Here is a 23,157-nt window from a genome sequence, read left to right as displayed (position 1 = left end):
GCCTTCCATGAAAGGGCGGTTGATTACGAAACCTGTATCTCCACGTCTAATGAAACTCGCGTGTGATACGCGCATACGTAATCTTGCTATCGCGCGCACACTCGAAAATACTCCAGAAATACAGCATTTATGCCGAATGCTGAAACTGAGAGAACAAACAATCAGAAAATTCTGCATAATTTCCGAAAGAAATTTTTCTCAATTTAAATATGCTTCTAACTTAGATCTGAAATAATTTAGATCTTAGAACTTGCATAGTTTGAAGACTTTCATCTTAGTTATCTTCGTAGTAGGAATGGCTTGGCGCGACAGTTTATTTTTAGAGGTAGTTTCTGTGCTTATAGCACTGAATTAGGGCCTATTGTCTTCTTGTTCGGTATCGTGGTTAGTTTTAGACCAAGTTTTGAATTCCGCAGAATGCGTGGATACATGAAAATGTATAGTGTCTTTAAGGCATGGAGCACTTAAAAAATAAGGCAAGCTTAAAGTCCTCTTGAATGGCTTGGTGATAGAGAAAGAGGGATCGGAAATTGTTGGACAAGCCCCCTCCTTTAAAATATTCTTTTTCAAAATTGAGACGGGACTGAGCAAAGTCATACTGTCATCTACTAGCTATCCAAGGCCGATACAACAACAAACGCAATCTTGCGCGTCTCTCCATGATAAATTTCGGCACCTGCTCTGATGTTGCAGTCAGAAAAATGTGATAATTCAGAACAACCAACTATCTCTATGAGATTTTGACTAATGTTTATACGAGCGGATGGAACTGATCTGACCGGCGGAACGTGCAAGAAAGATGCACCTTTTTGCAAATTTGAAATGGTTTGCAGAGAGACAGGTGTGTCTCTTCAACCTCTAGCACCGAGGTTAATGGTCCTCTTATGAAGTTCAGCTTATATCGTGAAGAATGCAGCCTTCATCAAGATGTCGGGGCACCCATTTAAAGGTCTTTATCTTAGCGAACAGTGGCTGCCTTGCATGAAAATTCATTGTTTATGCTAGGGAAGGAAAGAACTAGATCCAACGGTTATGAATTTTTGATTAGATAATGACGATGAGGTTCAGACAATGGATTTAGTACGGTTACCATTAATTTACGTCATTTTTTTGTTGGGAGGAGGTGCCGTCAAATATTTTTCATCCAATCAGTTTGTTGTTTTTGTTGCATGAATCCTACAATTATGATTAATATTTCAATCATGTATATGAGATGATGAGCTGGCAATATGGCCATCAGCGCATCAGAAAATTTCCAAGCTTCCAGATAGCCTCATTTGCTCCCATCTTACTGTGAAACGTAGCGCGAATAATTTTATTATTTTCCGTGGCCAATTTTGCATGGAGGTAGACAGAATGTTGGTAGGCTGTTTAATACGGAACAGATATTCGCTGATGTTACCTTTTAATTTGGCATGGTTGGACTTATAGGAAGAATTCAGTAATTTTTCGGGATACTAACTGATTCTCTGAACTCTAAGATTTATTTATGGATATTGTAGCTTTGAAATACTTTATTCTACAACATTAAAATTAGCAGTGCACTAACATAAGCCTAATACATTTTTCTTAAAACTCAAATTTTCAAAACTTAAAAATTAGTAGAATACAGAGTCTCAGTATCATAACTGGAGACATCATTGTTATTACTTTTTTCTGTTGCTGTCAACACAAACTTTTTTCCTCAAAATAAAATCATTGTAAGTACACATTTATATGTTCTAAACGAATTCCATTTGATCATCGTTGGTAAGAATTTCCTAACGACAAAGCTGATGGATCATCAGGCAACTCTTTTAGTCTTTTCTAAACAGGATACACAAGAAATATATATATCTAATAATTTTAAAGTACACATGTATATGTATATGTATATGTATATACACTTCCTAAGTATCAAAAAAATATTTTTGGCATCTACTTATAAATCAGTCATTTTCTGATTAATTTGAGAATTTAGCACTCCAGCGTACCAAAAAAAAAAAAAAAAAAAAAAAAAAAAAAAACTTTCTTATATTCGGGCATTAAATCATGTATTTATCAACTAATATAAATTTCGTTCTTTTTATTAATTGGCATTTCTTACTGCAATATTTTAGATATTGAAAGTCTTAAAAATACATTGATACAGAAAAATATTTATGGAAGGAAAACAATTCAGAACATCAATTACTTTATAGTTTCCCGTGCAAAGTTTTTTGTTTGGTCTTTCATTATTTAGTATAAAACTTATGAAGCTTTTCAAATATATTCTTATTTAATCTTTTAATGCGTAAAAAAAAAAGAAAAAAAAAAAAAAAAAAAAAGGAAACCCATGGACATCAAGAAGATTCAAAGAATTATAAAAGTCAAAATTTGAGTATCAAGTTACCGCTTTTTTTCATTCATATTTAACACTTTCCATTCGATGTATCATAATATATATTACTATAATGTTCTGTGTGTTTGAAAAATTAATCATGTTTTGGAATACGATACAAAACACAAACAGGCTTTTCGAATGTCTGATCACTGGACATGTAAGCAAATGAAGCTGTCTATCCAGCGACCAAAACAACGATGTATGACTTTTCACAACTGTGTTAATCCGAGTAGAGTAAATATCAAATAAACATTCTGCCATTAAACATTTTGAAAATTCTTCAAGGGGGTTCATTTTGTTGCTTAGAAACTCATCCTATGTTTTTAATATCGTTCTATCGCAGGTTATTTATAAAAAGTGACATTTAAATTGCGCATTGATACATCAAACACGACCGTCTGTTGCTAGTTGAGAGTAGCCATTTTGGTTGCGAACAAAGCTGTGTAAAATCTCTGTAAAGTAGAATTATAGTATTTTTATCACTCTGAAGAACATTTTATTTTTAGGTTACTATGTTACTGACGTTTCTACATGCCTACTCATAGCCATGGCCGATCGGAGGAAATTACAAGGTTTGTTGACTTATCAAAATAACTTCGTTGTTGACCTGCAGCAATTTTGAAAATGGGGTCTAATATAAACAAGGTTTAAAGATCATTATGACAATCATATAAGCAGTGCTTTCAACATTTTTTCTAAATGTTAAAGATTAAATATGTGTACTTTAATAAATTATAAGACTTCAGTCAACTGTTTTGCAATATTTGTAATGAAAATAAACCATATCAAGTGTTAATCTTGATTCTTTCGGAGAGAGAAAGCGTAGTACTTTAATTTTCTTTTCATTTTCTATGACGAAACAATCATTTAGTCATTTAATAGAGGTAGTTACAGTTTAATACCGATCATTTTATTCAGATAGTGCTGATTTTTTTATAATCTCCTCAGACTTGGAATTTTTATTTTAAAGGCAAGAAAATTTATTTTTTGGGATTTGCATGGGTACATCAAAGTACTTCCAAAAGCTGTGTTTATATCCACGTGTTTGTTATATAACATGAAGTTTGTATTATTATTAAATGAGAATAGTATGTAAAGTTACCATTTACATAATTAACCTTGAAAACTGCTATTAGACATGTGATTATATAGATATACTGAGTATGTACTATTTCATGCCTAAGATCTGAGTTAGCTTTAAATAGTGATAATTTTCTGTGAACTTTCTTGTGAATATGAGTTGAACTGTAGCAGCATCATTAAATAATTATGGTTTACTCTTTTTTAAATATTTAATTCTATTTTTGACAGTTCATGTGTATGAACTGCAGTTGAACTCATAAGCGTACATCCATTCTTTATGATCTTTAAAAAGTATTTTTGAAAGTTGTGTAATAAATATAATTTTGGGAAAGAAAAGAAAGCGTCTGCATGTCTATGATCACATTTTTTTTTTTTTTTAAACTTGTGTACGTAATAGTTTTCAATGTTTTGGAATTTATATTTGATCTTCGTGCCAGAAAACTGAAATATGAATTTGTTTTAGGTATTAGTTATTAGGAGTATTTTGAAGGCATTATGGAACTATCTTCAGGAATAGATTTAATGAAAATTATTAGTTAGTTTACGATTAAAGTATAGCATAAATACTGAAGTACAGTAAAAGTTGTGAAATCATATGATGCATCATGATTTTTGATAATCATTGTTTAAAATTTCATGCCAAATTGTTTGATAATGTTACGTTTTGTGTTTTGCATGTTACTAATTGTTAACTTCTGATATTTGCATCTTTATTAACAGATGAATAATATTTTAGCATGTGTTAAGGCCAAGAATTACTTATCTCTGCATTTAAAAATAGTAAAAACTTTTTCCATGTATAAGGATCAAAACCATATGGTGTATTGTAGTTGAAATAGAACATTTCACCTAGATGACAGAACTTATAACATTGTAAGGAATGTCATGAATGTAATTTTAAGTTTTATGAAAATTTCTTTATATGTAAATGGGATTTATTTAGTCATTCTTAAAATTATGATTTCTGCTGAACCTTTGGTTTCTCTTATTATAAATTTTAAATTAATATTAATTAACAAAAATATCCTTAATCCAAATAACACTGCTATAATTTCTGATGCATGTATATGATGCAAGTCTTTGTCATATAGTTCTAAAAATCAGCTGAAATTGCTATTTTTAGGTTTTATAAATATATTTTAGTAATCATTTGAAATAGCAAAGGAATTCAGATTTTATTAATGGAAAATGATTTTAATTTTCTATGAGCTTCTACTTCTGTTATCAAAAAGGACATTTATTAGCCTCATGTCAGTAATGTAATTACAATAAGTTGTTTTCATATTCAGTAAAACATAGGTAGAATTTTTACCTTATGGGTTTATAACCAATGTTTGTTTATATAAATATATATATATAATTTTACTTTCCATGAACACAAAAAAACTTAAAATGACTCTAAGGAGTGTTGGAAGTGGTAGAAATGTATTCCATTATTTTTTACATAATGGAAAAATTTGTGCATAAAAAAAGTGTAAGTTTTTAAAATATTATCATATATATATAAAACATTGCATGTAAAAGAAACTACACTTGGCCAAATGTGATACAATTAAATCTGATTACTTGATTTATAACTTAAAATTTTAAGATGTATGAAATTCTAGATCCGTATGTGTCACATAAACAAATGTTAATAGGACTGCATAGCATGGCTGTTCAATATAATTTTTTTAAATCTTTTTATTTACCTCATTTTTAAATGCAAAAAGGCTTTAAAATTTTCGTTATTAATTATTTAATGCATATGTCTTGAAACTTTGTTCATTTGGGTATGTTCATTTGTGATTTGATATTTTTTTAATTATTTCCTTTTTTGCGATTTATTTAATTTTTTCTCTAATTATTGATTATGTGTTTGTTGAGGTAAGCTATTAATACTTAAAAATTATACTCTAATACCTATAAGATACTTGCTTTACAGCTACAGTATTGTTGACTAGAATAGATATTACAACCAAAATATAAAAATAAAATATATCTTTATTATTCCTTAAGATTTGCTGCAGTTCATAATTCATTGTCTTGAGGCAATAATTCTAAAATTTATTATACTGTAAAGTCAGTTTCTTTTTGTTTATTCTTTTAAATCTACTTTAGAAATCATCATTTGGATAGGAGCAGAGGAAAGCAGCATGTTGTTTACATGCAAAAGCAGCGTGTTGTTTACAGTAAGACAGTTGCATGTTGTTTACATGCGAAAGCAGCATGTTGTTTACAGCGAGTTTTTAAATAATGCTCATCAAGCTTTACTCCAGCAAAAAACAATGTAATTTCAGTTTTATACGTAATTACAGAAATATGTGCAAATAATTTAGAAAGAAGGGTAGATTTTATTAACAAATAAAAAAAAATGTTTTGTTGGCATTGTGCTTAAAGTTCTTTTAGTATAATTTATTAATTATTAATATTTTACTATATTATCAGAGATGTTAGGGATTATTTGATTTGAAATGCTCCTTTATAAAAGGATTTTTATTTTATTTTTATCATCATTGATTTTTAGTTTTTCTCAATTTACCATATTGTCTATGTCCATATACGCTGAAATTATCATTACTTGTGTCATAATTTTTTGAGAAAAAAGTCCTTTTTATATTTGCACTTTGTTCCAATATGAATTTTTTATCTTGAGTGAACATTTTTTGAAACAATATTTAGTGTTTGTTCAACTTTCAAACTAGGAGAAATCGAAAGGTGTTTGAAGAAAGTCAGTGAAGGTGTTGAGACATTTGAAGACATCTGGCAGAAGGTAATGATTTTAATTATGCAGTTTGTTCAGAAATGTCAGGCAAGTAGTTTTTATTATGTATATAGATTAAATATTAAAATCAATTGTAAATATTGTTTGTATCACTTATATTATAGCTGGTATGATTTATTGGTGTAAGTAATACATTCATAAAAATTACTCTTGTATCAATGTTATATATTTGTTTTTTTAGTGGCATGGTTTTGTGCTCTTCCTCCCCCCAGAAAAATGATAACTTTTATAGCTTGCTATTGTAAGAAATACACTAGCCATGTACTTTTTCTACCTAAATTCAGTTTTGCAGCATTGAAACTGTGGATCACTGCTCGTAATTCTTCAATCAAATCTCACTTATAATTCTAATGCAACAGTAATTATCTTGGTCTGTTTAGTAATTTGAAATTGTCACGTAAGGTTGTGATCATCAATTTTGTTACACTTTTGAACTGTTGTGTGAGTATATATGTTTTCTTTTTGTGTTATGTTTTATTATAATTTCAAACAGTATCTATGCACTTAGAATGATGATCAAATGAGATTGTCAAATGAAAATTGTAGCAAGCAAAAGAAATTTGTTTTATTTATAATGATGAAAACTAGACAAGAATGTAAAATTGCATAATCATGGTAGTCAGTCTGAAATATTCTTATTTCATTATGACTTTACTAGTGATGATAATAAAGATAATGTGTACTTAAATTAAAAATACAGCAAGTGAAAAGGGGGAAAAGAATTTGCAATATTTTTAAAAATAACTAAAAAAAGATTATTGTAAAAGTATTATCAGGGCAAAAACTGAGTACAAAGATCATTTTGGAAGACATTTTTTACTTTTAGAAAATATAATAATGTGATTGATAAAATTGTGAACTTCACTAACAAGTTATATGTAACATAGGCATTAAATTTATTGTGCCAGCCAATTTTATAAAATGTGTATGTTAACAAATAAAAAAAGCTGTTTTTTGTTTATGTTTTGTAGTAAATTACAAATTTTGTATTTGATATATTGAGAAAGCAAGTAATATTAATAAAATCAAGTCACCTAAATTTGTAAACAATTAAATCAGAATTCTAAAGGTTTTATTGTAAGAAGGAATCATAAATAAAATGGAAATAGGTTTTACTGCATGTATTGAAAAAGTATAACATCCACATATTAGCATAACAAAATTTACTGTGCCTTACAGGAAGTTAATGAGGAATGACCTTGTCAGAAGTTTTAAATTATTGTTTCTGTATTATTCATATAGGAAGAAATATGCCTTGCTATAAATATTTACAAAGTAATTCTGTAAATCCTGAATTTCAGCTATATTTGGTGACCTACCAAAAATTTAGAAAGAGAGGTACCAACATAACTGCACAACATATTGAGGGTAAATAACTAGTTTTCGATGGAAATGGGCCTTAATGTTGTCAAAATAGAAGCGAAAGCATCTGCGTATGGCAGCTGTTATATTTTGAAAAAAAAAACTTGCGCATATAGCTCTCATGAAAGAATTCATTCACATTGATGCAGGAAAAAACTGTATGAATATAAATGAAAAGCTTCTGTCAAGATGCTTAAACTGTCTTGGCATAAACTAGTTACTGCCATAGAAGTGGCAGTAATTGCCAGAAGCTCATAAAATAACTAAAAACTCTTTAAAATTGCAATAAGTAATAGAAGTAAATATCAATATTAAGCATATTCAGCTGCAGTGTTGATAATATTTTTTTCAAAGATATATAGCAGCATTTTTACTCATCATGTTGAGTGTAGCTTTTTCTTTGAAATGAAGCAAAAGACCAATTTCATGACTGTTCCAAAACCCAAAGAGTTTTTAAATTGTTGTGAATAAATGAAAAGTTCAGGAATATTCTTTCAAGCACAGCAGTACTTACAGGCAATGTCATCATCATCAATTGCAAACAAGTGTTGCAACATCTTCATTTTCAAGTATTTTCTTTAAACTAAACTACTATGTAAAAGCTGCAACATTCTATAAGACTTTATTAGAGAAGTATGTGTAAAAAAGGGGGGGAGCTGATTTTATTTGAAAAGTTATGATGAAAAGTACAAAAGATTTTGTCATGAAGTAATATCCTAGCAGTTTCTTCCCATAATTTGATAATTTAGATCTCATGTTCTTTTGGTAAATCCTACTAAGTTATTAAGCAAGTAAAACTGCTTTTAACTTCTTGTCATAAACATCTTTAAGATTGTGATCAACCATTAATGTTAATCATAGTTCAACCAAAATAAAAGTCATAATTTTGGATCTTATCCTGTGTAAATAATGATGGGTTTCTCCAGCTTTTAAAAGTGTTTTATTTCTCAGATAATTATGATATCATCCATCACTTCAATTAATCCTTTATTATCCATATTATGATTTTCAAGTATTTGTGATTTCTCACAAATGATTTTAAGTGGCTTGCCAGAATTTTCCACCTGGTGCTGTCTGTATTTCATCTTATGTTTGGTCTATTTTTAAATTTGGTTACATATGCTGTCCCAGGAGAAAAGAAAGAAAATTCAAGATAAATTATGTTTAAAGTTTAATTTGAGCAATGCATTGCATAAAGATGACTATAAATATATTTCTGCAATTCAAAATATTAAAAAAATCAATCTTTTAGATATAAATCTAAAATGTGTGACCATAGGCAAAAATGCCTGTCCCTTTCAAGTTTCATGTTATTCATTTTCTTTGTTTTGTAACCTAATTTATTTTTTTAAATAAAGAAGTTTAATTATTTTAAATATGAACTATTAGTGTGTTATGTTCATGATAAAATTAATTACATAAGTTTTTTCTTTAACAGTCAATAGAAAAATAATTTGTCTTTCACTTCATGTCAAGTCCGTTACCTTGATATTATTTTACTCAAAATTAGTTTGAAAATTTGTCTAAAAGGGGCAGTACATATTTAGTGACATAGATAAACTAGTCAAGCTAAGTTTGACTACTCTGAGTATGTGTTGCCCCCAAGCAGATATACAAACTAATTGTGGGTAAAATAATCTCAAGGTAACAGACTTGACATGAACTGGAAGACAAATTATTTTTATTCATTTGCTAAATTTTTAGAATTTTAAATATTAATTTATCTTGAATTTTCTTCTGGGACAGCATATGTAAGCAAAATCTGAAAATGGGCCATTTACAGTTTATTTATATTTGGGCAGCTGTTTAACTGGAGCACTTTACCTGTGGTGATTTCTGAAATATTTTTAAAAGATAACACTATTTTGTATTTGCATAAGAAGAGTAAGAACAGAATGCTCCAAAGTTTCAACAAATTAATTTTCTTCATAATTTTCTTTATTTATGCTATTTTGCTTTATGATCTATTAAAAGCATTTTTACGTTGCTTGTATATCTTTTCTCTTTTTGTTATTGCTGCCTTCCTTATTTATGTACAATTACCATTTTTTTCTAAATTTTCAGAATTAAATATATTGTGCTTATGTTATTTATACTGGTATATTCAGTTTTAGTATGAAACACATTAATAAAATTGGGGCTGTTATATATGTGGCTCCAACCATTTTAATCTGTGCATTGTATTTTTTGTCTTTTCCACACAGTATTAGCAATTTAGTGTTTATAGTAGCCATTCAATACAGTAGGTATTAGTTATTTAGTATTTATTGAAAATGTGCTAGGATATCCCACCAGTATTTCCTTTAAAAAAAGGTGTGTAATTTAATCTTGAAAGCTAATCATACATAGTGATGCTTCTAACAAAAGATGGAATATTATTACTGTAAAAGAATCAGATGTCAAAGATGTCTTTGTCCTCTGGATTTGTTTTAATCACTGATTTGATATGTCAAAAGTTGATATCTTCTATAATCATTCTATTATTGTTATTAGCCCCCAAAAAATAATTATTATTCATTTTTGGCTGGGTATAAAAATTCTAAATTCAGTCAGTTGTCTTATCAGCTGTACACATAATAACATTAGGAAATATCAATGAATTACATTCAAACTTTCTGTTTATAAAAATTGTTCTCTAAATATGAAGCTGTCTCTGAAATATTATTGCTGAATCAGTTGCAGTTAATTAACCTGCAGCTTAGGAGACAGTCATAAATCAATGATGACTGATTTTTATATTTTGTTGATTTATTCATTTGCCTTTTTGTTTATTCAGTTATGAATTATTACAAAACAGGCAAGGCATGTCTGCCTAAAGAAAGTGTTGCCTTCTATTTTTTATTGTTAACAATTAATTTCTAAGCATACATTTTAAAAAATAAGTGAATAAGTAAACTAAATTTAATAAATTTGCTCTTTTTCCATTATTAGAATGGTGGTTGGAGTAATATTTAATTTTTTTCATTAATACTATACATGCAGTTTTTATTTATTCAATGTAGTTTATTAAATTAGTAAGGATTGCTAATTGATACATCATCTGTACATTGAAAAGAATAGCATTGTTATAAGAGATAAGAATGCATTTAATTTTGTGATGGCTTTGTAGGCAAAGTTGGCACATTTATCTTTTTGTAGAATATTGTTTTGGATGCTTGTCATATAATACAAAAAAGCCCTACATTTTAAACACTATTATTAATTTCTGCTAGTTATTGCCAATTTTTGCTGGTTCCTGCTGCTTACAATTAGTTTCTGCCACCTGCAAGTCAAAAGTTGTTTTCTGACAGGAAAAAAAGGCCAAGCCTTGGTTTGGTAGCATGTCAGATTGCTTTTATGAAAATTACTATATATTGACCTGAAGTAAAATTGCTGTACTATTATCTTCTGGATTTATGCGTGGTTGTATAGTGAATGACTGTATACATTCTATTATTACACAAGCTAATATAAGGACTTCCAGTTTCTTATTTGTATTTGTAATTAAACCTAGACTTTTCTCATTCATTCCAGCATTTATCATTTTTGTTTTATGATTATCGCATCATATGATAGAGTACTGAATCATGTTGTAGAATTAAATCCATTTTTTGAGTTCCAAAATTTTTCAGAACTGTCTTGTAAGATTTTATGTTATATTTCATTGTATTTTTAAATTTCTCCTTCCCTCCAATCAATTAATACCTCTTAGAAAAGTAATCCCTGCATTCTGTAATGTTGAAAATGGTGACTAATTAAAATTATAGATCCTGTTACTTTCTTGTCTTGCTGTTGATTTTTATTTTTAGTCTTTTTGCATCGTAAATAGGGATATGCTTCTCTAAGCAGTTGCTGTACAAAAAGCAGCCTTCCATACCAGATTATCTTTATTTTATTATGATTATGAGTAAATTGTAAATATGTACTTGTTAATTAAAACTGAATGAAAAACATACATATATATTTTGGTGTCTTATGCATTTTAATGTTATATTAAGGAGTTTATAATGATAATTTTTCTTTAAAATTTATGAGGATAATTTTATGCCAGAAATGAATATTAATACCATTTTCATACTTTGCTGCATATTTTTTTTAATTCTGTGCTTATTTATTTTTGCTGATCATTTTAGAAATTTTGTTATCAAGTATTAGCAGATTCAGTTTTAATCAACTGTACACTTCATCTTCTTTTCTAATTTTTTTATCTGGAGAGAAAGGCTTAAATTGCAAGTTACTGATAAATATATTCTTGCTTCATTTTTCAGTAATCTGTTTTTGAATCTTTAGGTTCATAATGCCACAAATACAAACCAAAAAGAAAAATATGAAGCTGATCTCAAAAAGGAAATCAAGAAACTACAAGTAATTTGTCAACTTTAAATTAAAAATCAAATACTATAAATCAAATGATATATATAACAGTATATAAACTGTGCTGTTATTTTATGTGAGAGTTTTATTGCAATTTCAGAGGTTACGAGATCAAATTAAAACGTGGATGGCATCCAGTGAAATTAAAGATAAAAGGATACTCTTAGAAAATAGGAAATTAATTGAAACAGTGAGTTTTGATTTTTTTCCCCCACATTTTCTTTTGCTTCTGTATTTGTTGTATTTACAATCACACTTTGTAACTTATTTTGTTTATTACATGGAATACTGAAATTTTTAAGAGTTTAGCTGTTCTTGTATAGATTTTCTCCCTTGTATGAGCAAAATTTTGGTGTTTGAAGAGAACATTGCAGTATTCAATTTAGAAATAAACTAGTTATAATCCAGTTATTTTGAAAACAGCTTGCGCACAAAACTAATTCTGGAAGTACGAATCCATTCAGAATGTATTAGAAATGCTAGTTAACTGTTAATTGCTGCATATTTCATAGAAATTCAGACACTGGAGTACATTCACTTGTGGCTATGATGAAAGTGTCATAGTTTTCTGTATGTGATACCAATCACCAAAGTGCCCATTTAAATTGTGTTATGAATAGCTGTATAATGTCTAATCTGTGAAGTTCTTTAACGTTTCTTTAAAGCTTTACATATTTTTAGGCCTTTAATTTTTGCAGTTGGCAGCGCATGGATTTAATTATTAGTTTTCTCATTTCTTTCTGAAGTTTTTTACAGAACAAGGCTGTTTTGAAATTTATCAGACTCTAGAATGAACTTAATTTTTTTTTAACTATCTTGAATAAATAAGTTAATTTTTTTTAAATCTGTTCTCGCTGTTGATTATGAATAGCTGTACTATGGCAATTTTATTTTTTGAAAGGTGTCAGTGACCAGCTGTGTGCATCTTTCTTATAGAAATGTGACATGCTTCATAAATATCTGTGTGTATGATACAGTCTGTAATACTCATTATTTTATGGACATTGCCTTTAATATTTTTATAGTTTCAAAACAAAAGAAAAATTCAAATGCCTATTAGTACGTGTTGTCTTAAAAATGCAGTCTAATAATATTGGTGAAAAAGTTTCAGAAACTTGTAGAGACCATTCTTAAATGCATTTATTGTGGTATAGTAACTATAGATAGTCAGTATGGTTTTAGGTAGATGTAACGAATAAAGTGGCTCATTGTTGAAAAAATTGTCAGAGGGTTTTGGTGAATGAACTAATAACTGCTGCCTATAGGATTGTTTTAAAATGTCTTTATAAATTATATTCTTATGAAATTAGGTTGAAATAGTAAATTTGTATTGGGGAAAAGATGTGCTTTATATATATGTGAGATAAAAAATACATAAATCAGTTTTATAATTTAATTTAGTAATAGCTTCTTAATTCTTCATTTTTAATTTGACTATTTCCTCTCTGTATTCTCAAAGTAGTAATAACTTTCCTGACTGTGCCATTTCTAGATTAATAGGTACCTTAGAGCTTGCATAAAGATGATGATGTGGCTTATTCAGAACTTGAACTCAAAATTTTGAGAACTAACATTACTTGGCTGCCAAGTTTCCCAATCACTACAGATTCAACATGTTAGCATACTATGCAATCAGAATTATTCCTCTTCAGTATGTATCTACGCTGTATGCCAAACAACATTGCTACATCTTTATCTCTTTTTTTTTTATCATATATACACATACAGCAATTTAAAATTACCTGTTCAGCTTCTCAAATTCTGAATTCCTTTCGAATATGCCATTTGGTAAATGTCAATTAGTATTTAATTATCACTGCAATAATATTTTAATCTTCCAAAGAACAGAAAGTGCTTTCTAGAAAATGAAAATTCTTAAGAAAAAGCTTTTTAAAACTATGAAATTTTTTGTACAGCTTTGATAAAACTTTAGAATTAGCAATATTTTTATTATTCTCAATGAAGCAAATTTTATAATCATGTATGAAAATTCTTTATACATGTATATATCATGAATTTATTCTAAAACTGTAAAATAAATTTCCTTTAAATTTTGCATGAGCATGGGAAGCAATAAATAACTCGTTTCCTTTAATTACTTAGATTATTTGAGAATTTTTACTATGATTCATTGTTTTATGTAAAATTTTTGTTTCTATCTTTGAAATTATTTGCACAAAATGACCGTATTGATTGCAGTATTTTGTACTAAATGTTGCTGTCAAACTGAATGCAGGCAATCATCTTTTTCACTTTTAAAGTTTTGTTCAATACTATTCTTTTAAATACACTCATGTCCATAAATTAAGAATAATGCAAAATCAGGCAAAAGAAGAGTTAGAAGCAAAACAAATTTGATTTATTTGTAAAGCTTATTTATTAAACAAAAGGTAAAGAGCCAAAACAGATGCTATATGTTTGATATTATTAAAAAAATTAGCAATTTTTTCTCCCTGGAGCAAATTACAAAAAACAGCTATTTACAAAAATCCAATATTACATGGTTGGTATGATTGTTAATACATTGTATGTCTCCCAGACTATGCAATACAGTCCATACAACGCCTAGGCATGCTGAGTATCAAATTATCGATCTGATCTTGGGGGATATTACACCACTCAAAAAGCAATGCTCTCCGAAGTTCCGGTAGACATGTAGGAGGAGGTTGACGGGCTGCAACACGTCGGGAAAGCATGTCCCACACGTGCTCTACTGGATTCAAGTCCGGTGAGAATGCTGACCAGTCCACGCGGGTGATATCCACCGATTGAAGGCATTCGCTTACGATGTTTGCACGGTGAGGACGGGCATTGTCATCCATAAACACAAACTGTGCGCCCATGGCGACCCTAAACAAATATACATGTTGTTCCAGAATGATGTCCCGATAGATTTGGCTCGTCATGGTTCCAATTTGAACGTGCAGGTCAGTTCTGGAACCCAGAATAATTCCACCCCAAATGAGCACTCCTGTACCACCGTAATGGTGTCGTTCAATGATGTTTTCTTGATGGTAACGGGTACCTGAAGCTCTCCATATGAAAGTCCGGCGAGAATCTGACTGCAAGCTAAACCTGGACTCGTCAGAAAACATCACACAAGCCCACTGTTGCGGTGTCCACAAAGCACGCTCTCTACTCCAGGCTAACCGCAGGCGACAGTGAGTTGCAGTAAGTGGAACACATCCGACAGGTCTACGAGCATATAGACCAATCTGCCCTAAGCGTCTGTACGCGGTCTGCCTTGAAATTGTCGTACCAGTGGCTGAAGAGAGCTGTCGAGACAGGTCTGAGGCTGTGCTCCGCCTGTTTCTTTTGGCAGTAACTGCCAAATACCGGTCCTCATTCGGCGTTGTAACTCTGGGGGGACCTGTGCTGTAACGTCTACTCACATTACCATCATCTTGGAATCATTGCCAAAGCCTGGAGATGACACTCTGGGCAATTCCAAGTTCGTCTGATACTTCCGGTTGGGTACGCGCACATTCCAGACGGCCGATAATTCTACCACGTAAAAAATCATCCAAATGCGTCCTTTGTGTCATAACTATTCGGTTATTGCACTGAAATGCTTATAAAGTGCCTGCGAACAATTTTACTTCTTTGCCTGTATTCCTTATATATCACTCTCTTACACTTTCGTCATCATGACGTACCATCGGTGTCATCTGGCTACTTCCTGAAATTTGCATATGATTCTTGAAGATGTGTGTAGTGATTTTACAGGTGATATATTTATTTTAGAGTTCGATTTCCGCGTGACTCTGAATTATCCTTAATTTATGGACATGAGTGTAATTATTATCAATAACAATGTTAGTACTCTTTCCTAAGATTTTGATTGCTGTTAAGTTTATATTATTATGTTTTATGTTAAAGCAAATGGAAAGGTTCAAAGTAGTAGAAAGAGAAACAAAAACCAAAGCTTATTCTAAAGAAGGTCTGGGTGCTGCACAAAAATTAGATCCTGCACAAAAGGAAAAAGATGAAATTACTAATTGGTTAGCTGTAAGTAATTCTCATGTATTTGTTTTTGAAACTTTCCTGAAACAAAACAGGTTTCTCATCTTTGGTTATCCATATTATCATATCTGTTCTTTAAAAGAGGTACTTCAAGATCTCTGTGATGCTTCCTCATTTTTGATTATAAGCACATATCATTATCACTTTACAATGCCTATTTTCTCCACCTCACTTGAGACTGTAGTTCAAGTCAACTTTCATTTGTGCGCTTTTCATGAAGTGAAATGCAATTAATGGAAATGAAGTGGGAAAAAATAAGGAACTTGACCGTCATTTACAGCTCTGCCATACATCTATTATATGAAATGATTCTTTCCAGCTGATATTGGTCACTTTCATCCGCTGTCTGTATGTTTAGGTTAGGTTTAGTTTTGCGGGAATTCTTACAGTCACTGCGTACTCTTAAAATGGTCATGCATATAAATTCAGACTTCATCTCTACCTCTGAAATATAGTGACACGTGTCACGAACTCCAACTATTGAACTGTAGTACAAGTCTAGAAGACTCATCAATTTATATATGCACTGGTAGATTCAACTAGTTGATATGCTTATGTAACTTTACAATGCATAATGCACAACTTCATTTGCACCAGTCCTCCCCCCTAAACTTAGTGCACTTGATCTGAAGATTGTGTGAAAGCTATATTAATTTCTCTAATGTAAAATTTGTTGGCTTTATTTCTATTTTTATAACTTGTGCTAACTTTGTTTCTTCAGTATTATGTTCTAATTTCTTTTTATTATTATTTATGTGTGTTATGTTTCTGTATTCCTTTAATGTAAAGCTTTATATGAAATGAATGTGATTCTGAATCAGATCGCTCTCTGTAACTTCACCTCCAGTGGCGTAGCGAGCATAACTGGCACCCGGGGCAAAATATCTTTTTGACGCCCCCTCCAAAAAAAACCACTTGCAGTAATATAGTGTGTAGAATATATTCGTAATAAGAAAATAATGCAGAGAATAATAAAATGCTGAATCTACCATAAAATACTCTTAAAATAAATTAAGAATAGCCACTACCTAACTACACTAGCATTGGATTCGGAAATGTATCTGTGTCGGCGGAAAAATCAGACATACGATGATCTAAAATTAGTTAAAAAACTGTTATTTATTTTACATATTTTTGGGATTGTTTGTAAAAATTACAGTTTTTAAATAATTGAAAGTTTAATATATATTATAGATAAGTAGATATATTTATTAATAATAATACAATATTATAATACATTAATACAATTAATTACTATGTATACATTTTTCTTGCCTTGGATGAAGCAAATTTATCAATTACTTCATCAAAGTCTATTCTTTCAAATTTTTCTATTTTCACACTTTAAAAATGCTAGATGACTTAGGGGATCTTGTTCCACCGTTGATTGTAAATATATCAAAATTTATTTTTATTTGCTGAACGAACGTTCATAGCTGGCATTTGATAATGGTGGTGTATTTAATTATGGCTAAGCACGCTAGGGCTATCTGCCTAAGGGGAGGGATGCCTTCGTGAAGGACTTTCTAAGGGAAATTGGCTCGTATACACGTTACACATGGGAAAAACCACGAAAACACCTATGCAGCCAGCTCGTTCGCGGCATTCGAACCTCGGACCGAACTACCAGTGTTCAGCGACCTTACCGCTCGGCCGCTGGTGGGTCCTGGCATTTGATAATAAAATAGTAAGAAGTATTTGAAGTGTGACTCTTAGGTTTAGAAAAAACATTTTATCCATAGATCTGTAATGGAGTTTTAGGTTCCTTTTTTTTCTACTGCGCAGTAACATCTTGCAGTCATATTGACTGCTCAAAACAATTAGGGGATATTGTGGGTTCGGTATGAAATAAGCATATAATCGACAACCTTTTTAACAAAAGGAAATAGAAGAGATTATAAAGGAAAATCATAACAGTTACAAAGTTGGGAATATGCAAATTTAGTCTGTGACATCGAAAACTATGCGTTTTAGAATAAGAGGTAAGGAGCGACCTGCAGCATTCCTTTTGTAGTAGGTGATTAAAAACAATTGACTCGCGTTGAATGCTTCATTGTAGTGAATATACGATGTCTCAATAAGATGAGTTGAATCGGTAGCCAGGAAGGCAGTCAGTCGTTTACAGAAGAGTCAAACACTATCCATTGTAGTGGAAGCGTTAGGAGTTTCTGAAAATGTCGTTTCTGGAAACTGGATATGTTTGAGAAAATCGGGACAAGGTCGTGTTATCATTTTAAAATAAAAAGCAGGAGATATAATACCTCCGTTTTGGACGTTTGTAGTGGAAGCGTTAGGAGTTTCTGAAAATGTCGTTTCCAGACTATGGGATCGGTTTCTGGAAACTGGATATGTTTGAGAAAATCGGGACAAGGTCGTGTTATCATTTTAAAATAAAAAGCAGGAGATATAATACGTCCGTTTTGTTAAAAAAAAAAAAAAAATCTCTTAGAGAAATAAAGTGGTCAGAAAGAACGTTTTATATGCGGAGATATTTTGTTGATGTACTGCAAACATTTTATTACAAATTTTATCAGACAAATCAGGAAAATAAATAACTAATTAGTATATTACAATAATTATTAATTTTAAATATATTTTCCAGAAATCGATCAAAATAAAAACTGAAATTTTCCAGAAAATCTTGTTTGGAGACCATTTGGCGCCCCTTTGCGAGCGGCGCCCAGGGCACCATACACCCCCTTGCCCCCCCCCCTCGCTACGCCACTGTTCACCTCTATTGTTTCTTATCAGAGTTTCTATTCAGAATTTACAGTATTACGAAAATATTAATGGTTTTTAACATTTTTATAATTATATTTAATTAGCGTAAATTATTACATAATGTTGCAGGAATATAACTTCTTGGGATGTTACTTATGTACTGTGGTATGAAATATGCTGTAACTGATCTTACCAACACCTTTTAATTTTTTTTGGGGGGGGAGGTTTAGTTTACTACAAAAAATTTTAGTTCAAACAGCTTATCCTATGTAATAAATCTTAAGTTATTCATTGATGTATCTGAGAAATGTTTGTTTTGTTCTTTAAACATGCAAATGATTATATATATGTGTTTTGTAATAACTAAATTTTAAAATATGAAACATATTCTGTAAAAACAAGTGCATTTTATAATTAGTTGTTAAGTACAGGGTTCATACAATCCTTAAGCATCCTTAAAAGTCCTTAAATTTTTTGGAATCGATTTGCGGTTCTTAAAAATCCTTAATTTTGGCCAAAATCAGTAGAAGGTCCTCAGTTTTAATCATCTGAAATTTTTGTCTGTTTTTACGACAGCACTTTAGCATTTTGGAGGAATATTTTTGGCGATTCATTGACGTATATGGTTATCTTTTGAATGGGTTCATGGGTTATAATTTGTTTCTATTTCTAATATTTACTTGTGTTTTATGGGATACTTGAGTTTCTAAGCAAGAAGTGAAACATAAGCATTTCAAAATTCATTTTTCATAATAAAGAGCTGTTAAACAATTTTCACTTTTGGGGATGTGAATTCTTTTATTAAACGGTTCTAAATTTGGCGACTTGTCAACATTTTGGCTATTTTAAGATCAGTTTCTATAGAAAATTTTTAATTCTGAAATCTGAGAATTTTTCGACGATGTTTTTTAAAACATCATAACATTGATAAATTTCATTAAAATAATGGTAATATATTGGAATTATATTTAAAAAATAACATTAAAATAAAACATTTTTATTTTTTGCTGTCATATTATAAAGTTTCATTTTGGCAACTTATTATACAATATTTTGAATCTGAAAAGTAAACAAGGTATAATGCTGTAAAGCATAATTTACGAAACAGCTCTTAGCAAAAAAAAAAAAAAAAAGTCTTCTTTTTAATTTTTTCATAGTAAGCGTTTTTCCCATGTAATTGTCTCAGAATATTCAAAATTTTCAGAATATGCATAAGTTTTCTCTATAAAATTAATTTTACCTTTTTTCTCTCCTTTTTTTTTTTTCCGAAATACTTCTTGCTTTTTCCTGTTACAGAATTGGTTAATTTCTCTTTAGTATTTTTGACATTGCGGATTGGAAAATTTAGAAGGATCTGAAGGCAAGATTTATAGATCCACGATTCTTGAAGATTCGAGAAATATGTGACAAAATGAAAAGTGTCTCCATGGTATCAACACGTAAGGGATGTATTTTACAGAAAGTTTGCGGTGAATTTCTTACTTTTTGGAGAACATCTGGAAGAACAAAGAAGACATAATATTTGAATGTTTTACTCCTGATACTAGAATCTTTTTCTTAACATGTTTATCTTCCCTTTATTTTCTCTACTTTTCACTTGACACAAGCATTTAAAATATCAAAAATGCTTCTAATCTTATCACTTGGGCAGGCATTTTAGAAAAGGATTTTTTTATTAATAAAGAAATTGAAAGCTTACAATTTAAAAGATCCACCTAATATGTCTTAATGCATCATACACAGACCTGGCACTAGGTATTTTCCCATCTGATGCAATCTCTGTGGATTCTAAATTCGACTGCATAGGACCTTTCTAAATTCTGCTTCCAATGCCTGCTCTAAATTCTAAAAGTTTTGCTATTTCTAGATTTTATTGCTTGGTGTGTCACTAAATTCTAAAAATTCTGCCACACCAGCTCTGTAACTGGTCTGTACCATATATATTTCATATTTCTTCTGAATTTCATATTACTAAAGAAATTAAATTAGTCACCTTTTTCTATACATTCTAAATGCATTTAGAAAAACAGAAATCTTTAATTAAATCCAAAAATTCTAAAATGAAAAGGAAACATGCTGAAGTAAGAAACTGAATACAATTATACTTCAATTATTCTTCAAACATATGTGCAGTTATTATTATGTAAATTACCCAATTGCTTATGATTTCAGCCTTTACTATAATTTTCTGTTTTCTCATATGATAGGGTTACTGAGCCAGATTAAATTAAATTGTATAATCTTTGACCACTAGTTCACATTTTTAGTTTGAATTTGATGTTCTTGTTTAATTACGTCACCGTGATTGACTTTGTTAGCATCAGAACATGCCTTTAAGTTCTAAGTTCTTTCAAATAAGAGGCTTATTTAAACCTTTGTCTGATATTGTAGTTACTTAGTGATAGGCGTAGTGACATAGTGATAATTTGCTTCACATCTATGGCGGGGGTTTGGACTATTTATCTTTTACCAGATCAAGTAAACCCTCATAGGGTCTTGTGAAGTGGTTGGCAAATTAGGAGATAAAGCAGACAGAAACTAGTGAGAGCATTGGTTTGCATATTGAGGCAAATCTCTAATTATTGTTAGAAAAGATGCTTAAAGAGAAGGAAATCGATATAAACTAGCCAAAATGTTTGAGAAGGCTTCAAATGAAAATGGCGGATAAATACTGAGTGTTGTTGTTAGAAAACATAAATGTGGTGTAGCTTTTAATGTGTAATTATTCTAATATCGTTTAAGAATCAGTGTCATAAATTACATGTATTATTGCATAAATTACATGTATTATAACTGTGAAATTTTATTAGCTTTTAATAGGGCTTTTTTAACAAATATTGTTGAAAAATAAAATTTAATAATGACTAAGGTTATCTATTTACCTAATTTAATTATTTATAGCTGCTAACCTTTAAAAATTATCTCTACATATTAAAGCGAGTTATTGCCTTTCATTAATACTCACTGTGGTCACAAGATAAAACACAAAAATGCAAGTAAAATATTCTTTGCATCTAGCGAAGCATAAAATAATACAAAACAACTTATTACCTCTGGTGCTTGAATGGCTTATTGGAACCTGAATGTATATTAACTGTGTTACAACCCCTGGAATTCTGCACAAAGCTATGACACTAACTGCATCAAACAGAGCCTAACTAACTTTCAACACTTGCTAACTGTTCCTACATCAGGCCTTTTAAGTTTGTTCTAATCAGCAGGTCTCTCTCTAGACAAGCAGCAGTGGTGATAGCATTCAGTCTTTTGTTATGAATCATGCTGATTATGATCTTACTTCTCATTTTAACCTGATATACCGTTTGACATAAAATCTACCTGCTATTTACTAAACCTCTAGACCAGCAGTTCTCAACCTTTTGACTAATGTGTACCATCTAAACAAAAATTGAAAAATTTTAGTACCACCACTACAAAGTACTACTGCCACCACCAATCTTGAACAAAGGTCAGATTGCATAAATTTACGAGTGTTAGAGAAAAAATTCAATCAGGATGTTGGGATTTTAATTTTTGAAATAAATAGTTAAAAATACTTTGCTTCTTTGTGTACCACCTTTTTTTTTTTTTTTTTTTTTTTTTTTCTTGCATACCACCGGTTGAGAGAACCTTTGCTCTAGACTGATCAAGTATGTGACAAAATGAGAGGGAAAAAAAAAAAAAAAAAAAAAAAAATCAACATACAGCTAATTATTAGTAAAACGTAAATGTCACTTATCTTCTTTCTAATATGTCCAACCTATTATAAGTGTAAAATATTTAATGCTACTTGATAAACTGCATGAACTTTATTTTATTCTCAAACTTATTAATAATTATGTTAATGAATTCATGTTTAGTAATAAAGCATACTACTTAGGAATCTATTTTATTTTTAGGATGGTATTACAAAAGTGAAATTCAGGCATAGAATAATATTTTTAATTGAATTTATTCAGTTCCCATTTGCCCATAGGTCCTTAATTTTTTTCATTAATGGCCCTTAAGAGTGCTTAATTTTTGCGTGCAGAAATGTGTACGAACCCTGTAAGTAGTGGAGAAACAGCATAAAGTATTGATAAAATATTCTCAATATCAAATGTAAGAAAATTTAATAATAATTTTTTAAAAATCTTAATCTCTATTTTTTTTTAAATCTTAATCTCTATTATCATTGTTACAGGCTTCTATAGAAGGTTTAAATATTCAACTAGATCAGTTCGAAAGTGAAATGGAATCTCTTAGTATAGCCTTAAAAAAGAAAAAAAATGATAAAGAGGTAAGAGTTTTCCTGTGTAATGTTTATAATGTTTTTCTGATTATTCCGAGTGATGTTGAATTCTGAAAATTCTCTTTAAACCACACTCCTTTCTGTATCCAACCTAATATAGCCTTGTTATGTTATATCTGTATCATCTTAACACAGTAAACTCTGAAAAATTTTTCATCCATTCTGATGTAATAACTTATATTGTTTCCTTCCATCTCTTGC

General features: G+C 30.1%; 1 protein-coding gene across 3 annotated transcripts in view; it reads left to right on the top strand.

Annotated features, from left to right (window-relative positions):
* Positions 1-2,549: 2,549 nt before the first annotated feature.
* The window catches only part of LOC118191553 (CCR4-NOT transcription complex subunit 3-like), a 126,663-nt gene continuing 106,055 nt past the window's right edge, over positions 2,550-23,157 (top strand). Inside the window, exons 1-6 of one of the 3 annotated variants that reach the window (XM_035362351.2) lie at positions 2,550-2,934; positions 6,130-6,197; positions 11,841-11,915; positions 12,025-12,114; positions 15,804-15,932; positions 22,849-22,944. In XM_035362351.2, the coding sequence (XP_035218242.1) occupies positions 2,910-2,934; positions 6,130-6,197; positions 11,841-11,915; positions 12,025-12,114; positions 15,804-15,932; positions 22,849-22,944 (483 nt within the window). In that variant the 5' untranslated portion in view covers positions 2,550-2,909. The remainder of the gene's footprint in view (positions 2,935-6,129; positions 6,198-11,840; positions 11,916-12,024; positions 12,115-15,803; positions 15,933-22,848; positions 22,945-23,157) is intronic. The other 2 variants (XM_035362350.2, XM_035362349.2) reach the window with 2 other exon arrangements.

This window comes from Stegodyphus dumicola, chromosome 3, assembly GCF_044657685.1.
Source record: "Stegodyphus dumicola isolate Sdum_Otavi_A_Nest chromosome 3, ASM4465768v1".
Taxonomy (NCBI): domain Eukaryota; kingdom Metazoa; phylum Arthropoda; class Arachnida; order Araneae; family Eresidae; genus Stegodyphus; species Stegodyphus dumicola.
This window is presented reverse-complemented; position numbering and strand designations above follow the sequence as displayed.